This window comes from Euleptes europaea, chromosome 5, assembly GCF_029931775.1.
Source record: "Euleptes europaea isolate rEulEur1 chromosome 5, rEulEur1.hap1, whole genome shotgun sequence".
Lineage (NCBI taxonomy): Eukaryota > Metazoa > Chordata > Lepidosauria > Squamata > Sphaerodactylidae > Euleptes > Euleptes europaea.
This window is the reverse complement of record NC_079316.1, coordinates 12,842,128-12,848,127: the sequence shown is the minus strand read 5'-3', so window position 1 is coordinate 12,848,127 and position 6,000 is coordinate 12,842,128. Positions and strand designations below refer to the sequence as shown.

Below are 6,000 nucleotides of genomic sequence, written 5' to 3'. Positions count from 1 at the left end.
ACCCTATGAATCAACGTCCTTCAAAACATCCTATCGTTAACAGCCTTGCTTGGGTCTTGCAAACTGAGGGCTGTGGTTTCCTTTATAGAGTCAATCCATCTCTTGTTGGCTCTTCCTCTTTTCCTGCTGCCGTCCCCTTTCCTAGCATTGTCTTTTCCAGTGACTCTTGTCTTCTCATAATGTGACCAAAGTACGACAGCCTCAGTTTGGTCATTTTAACTTCCAGGGGCCGTTTGGGCTTGATTTGATCTAGAATCCACTAATTTGTCTTTTTGGAGGTCCACGGTATCCATAACACTCTCCTGCAACACCACATTTCAAAGGAATTGGCTTTCTTCCTGTCAGATTTCTTCTTTGAGATAGATCACGGTGGGTAGCCACATTAGTCTGTCTGCAGCAGCAGAAAAAAGCAAGAATCCAGTAACACCTTAAAGTCTAAAAAAAAGAAAGACTTTTGTTAGTCTTTAAGGTGCTACTGGACTTTTATTCTTTTCTACAGCTTTCTTCATTGCTCAAATTTCACACCCACATATAGTAATAGAGAGCCAGCATGGTGTAGTGGGTAAGAGCGGTGGACTCTGATCTGGATAACGGGTTTGATTCCCCACTCCTCCACATGAGCGGCAGAGGCTAATCTGGTGAACGGGATTTGTTTCCCCACTCCTACACACGAAGCCAGCTGGGTGACCTTGGGCTAGACACAGCTCTGTTAGAGCTCTCTCAGCCCCACCTACCAAGGGTTGCCAGGTCCCTCTGCAACCGGCAGGAGATTTTTGGGGTGGGGTTTGGTGAGGGGAGGGACTTCAATGCCATAGAGTGCAATTGCCAAAGCGGCCATTTTCTCCAGGCGAACTGATCTTTATCGGCTGGAGATCAGTTGTAATAGCAGGAGATCGCCAGCGACTACCTGGAGGTTGGCAACCCTACACCAACCTCACATGATGTCTGTTGTGGGGAGGGGAAAGGAAGGTGAGCGTAAGCCGGTTTGAGTCTCCCTTAAGTGGTAGAGAAAGTCGGCATGTAAAAACCAACTTTTCTAATAGGGAATACTATGACATGGATTAGCTTGATCTTGGCTGCCAGTGACACATGTTGACACTTAAGCATCTTTCCTAGCTCCTTCATAGCTGCCCTTCCCAGTCTCAGTCTCCTTCTGGTTTCTTGGTTGCAGTCTCCCTTTGGGTTGATGATGGAGCCAAGGAATAGAAAACACTATTTATTTATTTTTTTAGCTTGTTGTGAGCCACCCTGAGCCCGGCCACTGCCAGGAAAGGGCAGGATATAGGAAATATCAAGGGATATGAATTGATCTAATTCAAAACGTTAGGAGTAATTAAACTACCAAAGTTAAAAAAATGTATTGTAGGACTGACAGATTTGGTTTATTATAATGAATTAGAACGGAATACAAAGAGAGAAACATGGATATTAAATGGACTGAGGAGGGGAGAGGGGAAGTTAAATATATATACTCGCTTAGAGATAAGATAGAAATTTTTTCTATAATGCATCTTGTGAATTGAAAAGCAACTAAGAGTGTAAATCAATTTGAAAATAATTTTAAAAAATGAAAAAAAAAACAGAAAGGGCAGGATATACATCAAAGCAAATAAAAACTGCCCTCCCCAACTGCCAACAAGTTCCTTTTTGCTCTCCGGCCCCGCCTCGCCCAATCCCCGCCCCTTCCCCGCCCTACCAATCCCCGCCCTTCCCCTCCCCGCCCCTTCCCCGCTCTACCAATCCCCGCCCTTCCCCTGCCCCGCCCTACCAATCCCCGCCTTTCCCCGCCCCGCCCCTTCCCCGCCCTACCAATCCCCGCCCCCTCCCCACCCCCGTCACTTCCTGGAGGCGGAGCGGACCGCGGGGGAGACCCCTGGCGACGGCGGGGAGGGCGGGGCGAGCGGCTCCATGATGGCGGCCGGGCTGCAGCCGCGGCGGCGGCTTGGGGGCCCTGCGTGGCGGCGGCGGGACTTCCGCGTTGCTCCCGAGGGAAGCGGCGGGGCTTCGCGCTGATGGGGAGCGGCGGTTGCAGAGGCGGGCGGCAGAAACAGCAGCGGCGGCGGCGGCGCTTTTGACCGAGAGGCGAGGGGAAGCTGAGCCTCGCCTCGCTCGCAGGGGGCTGGGACCCACCGCCAGGCCGGCCGGCTCGCTCGGGGGGATGTGGCGGTGGATCCGCCAGCAGCTGGTGAGTGGGGCGGGGCGGGACCCACCTCCTTCCTCTGCAACTCTTTCTTTCTTTCTTTCTTTCTTTCTTTCTTTCTTTCTTTCAATTTTTATTTTTTTTTATATCGCCATAATCTGCATCATTCAATAACATTGTCCTATGATATGAACATTATTTTTCTTCTCAAAATGATTAATTAATTCTGATATTTCATCGGCTTCCCCTCTCTCCTCCTCTGTCTATTTGATAACTTTGTATTCCCTTTGCATTTAAATTCTAATTCATTATAATCCTTATATAAATCTGATTACGGTTCTTATAATCTAAATCAGTATCCTTAATAATATTTCTACTTTACTCAGTTGAATTAGATCAAAACGTAACCTTTTCCCTCTGCAACTCTTTCCACCACCACCACCACCCCCGACATGGGGAGGGCGAAGCTGCTCGGAGGGAGAAACGCCTCCACCATCTCCCCCCCCCTTCCAGGGATGTTTCTTCTTCTGCCCATTTCTCGCTCTTGTTCAATTCAAGTCCAGGAACTCCTTAAAGGTGCAAAACTAGGTTTTTGGGGTGGGGTGGGGAGGTTATGAACTTTCGAGGGTCAAAGCTCCTTTCTAATAGCACCTTTTTAAATTTTAAAACTTAGGGATAAACAGAAAAAAGGGAGGGTGGGGGGGAGAGCAGAATATAACAAACTATCTCCTCCGAGCTTTAACAAAAACTGTTTTGAAAAGGGAAAGTAAAAGTTTGTCAAAGATTCAGTCCTTATTCTATATCCTGGAATGTCTTGGAACTCTTTCAAGTGCCTAAACATGTGTGTGTGTAAAGTGCCGTCAAGTCGCAGCCGACTTATGGCGACCCCTTTTGGGGGGTTTTCATGGCAAGAGACTAACAGAGGTGGTTTGCCAGTGACTTCCTCTGCCCAGCAACCCTGGACTTCCTTGGTGGTCTCCCTTCCAAATACTAACCAGGGCTGACCCTGCTTAGCTTCTGAGATCTGATGAGATCAGGCTAGCCTGGGCCATCCAGGTCAGGGCTGTATTAGCCTAAGCATACCGTACTCTTAATACTTCTATACAAATTCTCATTACCAATACTTTCTAATGTTCTAAAATATTTATGTACTGTTTGAATAATAATCATAAAAAGGTTGCCATTTCAGCTCGAATTCTTCTGATAGTTTCTGTGTTAGCTTCTCTAATAGCACCTTAAAGACTAACAAAACCTCTGGCAGTAGAAAAGAGCAAGAGTCGAGTAGCACCTTAAAGACTAACAAAATTGCTAACAGAGTAGGAGCTTTCATGAACCATAGCTCACTTCTTCAGATACGAAAGCTCATACCCTGCCAGAAATTTTGTTAGTCTTTAAGGTGCTACTGGACTCTTGCTCTTTTCTGTTGCTAGTGACAGACTAACACGGCTACCTTCCGTGAAAAATTTCTGGTAGGGTATGCTCTTTCATGAGCCACAGCTCTCTTCTTCGGATACCAGATATCTGAAGAAGTGAGCTGTGGCTCTCGAAAGCTCATACCCTTCCAGAGATTTTGTTAGTCTTTAAGGTGCTACTGGACTCTGGCTCTTTTCTCCTGCTAGGGACAGACTAATACCCAAAGTGATCTATTTCCCTTCTAAGTTAGACTAATTTGCATTGTTGTGGTCTTTTCTGTCTCCCCCCCTCCCAATCTAAGGCATGGATCAAAGCAGCTTGTATTTCTTAAATATGTTGTCTGCTTGCTTTCTGGGTTTCTGCCTGGGGTACCTTGAGCAAGATCGAATGGAAATATATTCAATAAAACAGAGTTTTTTCTTCTGAAGCTTTGCTCTCCCTCACCATACACACACACTCCTTTCCCATTCTCTACATTTCCTGCTATTACTTCTGCCACATAAGATTGTTATTTTAAATCACGGAAGGAAAGGTGGGATAGTACTGTCTCCTTACATGTGAAGCTGCTGTTTACTGAACAGCAAGGGACATGATGGGTGGAAATAGCTCTAAAGGGGCTCAAGAGGTTTCACACCTCATTTTTACAACTGATCCTTTTAGGTCAGGTGTAGAGGTTCTTGAAGCTCCACTCAGATGTTAGGGCGGGTTCTCTCACTGATCAAAATTCACTTGTGTGTGTTTTCCCTTCAGTCAGGATGCTGGGGATTGAACCTGGGACCCTCTTGCATGCAGATCACATGCTGTACCATTGAGCCCTGGTCCCTCCCTTGTTTATTGAGTCTTGGACTCCTAAGGACCCTCAGGGTGTGACTCCCCCCCATCGCATGTTCTTGTCTTGAAAAGCCTCTCTTCATTTCTTGAGTGTTGAGTTTAAGGTGTTAAAAGCCTGCACCTGCAAATATCAAGGGCACATATGACACATTTGTGTCTACAAGCCCAGGCACACATGCTGGAGCAAATCCAGCAAATCTCTGGATTTGCTGCCGCTCCCTGGGGAGAGGTTGCTCTATGCAATGCATGAACCAGCCCTTCCCCTTGTGTATTCAGGGACTCTCTCTACACCTCCTTGTTCTACTGCTTGCGCACGCATCCCCACAAGCACACTTCCCTGCCTCTCAAGTATCTTGAGTTAGCTTAGTGGTGGCGGGTGAGAAAGTGGGCTTGGGAACAGCTGAAAGAAGAAGAAAGTTTCCTAGATCATCACAAGCAGAGACCTTTCCAGTTAAGGGTAGTTACGGAAAGAGCCGCTGAATTGCAAGATTAAATTTTGAAAGTGGTGTTACAACATAGACGCACTCCTCCTTCTGGAAGTTGGAGCGTACTGTTTGTTTCTTCAATTGAGCTTGGATTCAGTTTGGCAGGTTTTGGACTGGCGCAGTCAGCTTCCCATTGAAACCAAGCTCAGGCTGTTTAACCAAGGCTTCAGAAATTAATATCCAGAGATTTCACTGTCATCTTTGACAATAATTTTTATTTCTACAGTTAATCTCATCAAATGCAACATTCCCAGGTTATTTAACTGGGAGTAGGGTGTTGTTGTTTTTAAAGGGCCAATCTGCAGTCTGGTTTTGTAATAAAAAACTGGTCTAGTCTGTGACAGGAGACTTTTAAAGACTTGGTTTAGACCTCTTTGGCTGTTACTTTTTGAATCTGTATTGCAACTTGGTACGCAATTTGATCTGAGTGGTGCATCGAGATGGTTTTTCCTGCTCTTCCCTTTAGAAAAAAAACCCATCTTGTTCTAGTCACCATCTTATTTCTCAATCCTCCAGCTCTTAAACGTTTACAATACAATGAGTAGCATGTGGTTTTAAAACAAGCCACAGCCTTCTTGTGTTTTATTGCAAAAGGCTTGCTTAGAAATTACAACTGGAGGGGAGATTTCCCCCTCCCCCATGAGTTGTGTATTTACATAATAATAAGTGTAATAAAGTACAGTAACTGAGATAAAAAGTCTACAGCCCATTCACAAGTGAAGTCAACCTCCAGGTATTGATTGCCTCTTTATGAATTGTCCATAATATAAATTGCAGAGGCACTTAATGGTGTCTCTGTAATTTATAGAACGTTCCACGCTGAATGAAGAGAAAATGCTTCAAGCACTTTATAGAGATGCTTCCATTATGCTTTTACAATTAGCTTGTTTTTTTGATTGGTTGTATCTGGATGGGCTTTAGCTTTAGAGGAAGAGTTAAAGTAACATGCAGCGGTTTGTTTCAATACTCATAGGATGTTTATATAATAATTTTTCAGGCTGTTTAAAAGGAGCTCCTCCTTTTGGCAGAGAAACAAATATGCTAGCCTCATTAAACTGTTTGAGGCACAGAGCTACAACTTATGTTGATCATGGATTACGCTGTTTGTTTTTTGGGTTTAATGCTAGAGCC

At 45.1% G+C, this 6,000-nt stretch overlaps 1 protein-coding gene across 1 annotated transcript in view; it reads left to right on the top strand.

Moving 5' to 3' along the window:
- Window positions 1-2,102: 2,102 nt before the first annotated feature.
- The window catches only part of ATP11B (ATPase phospholipid transporting 11B (putative)), a 97,004-nt gene continuing 93,106 nt past the window's right edge, over window positions 2,103-6,000 (top strand). The window contains 1 exon segment of the mRNA XM_056849791.1: window positions 2,103-2,185. Coding sequence (XP_056705769.1) covers window positions 2,159-2,185 — 27 coding nt within the window. The 5' untranslated portion in view covers window positions 2,103-2,158.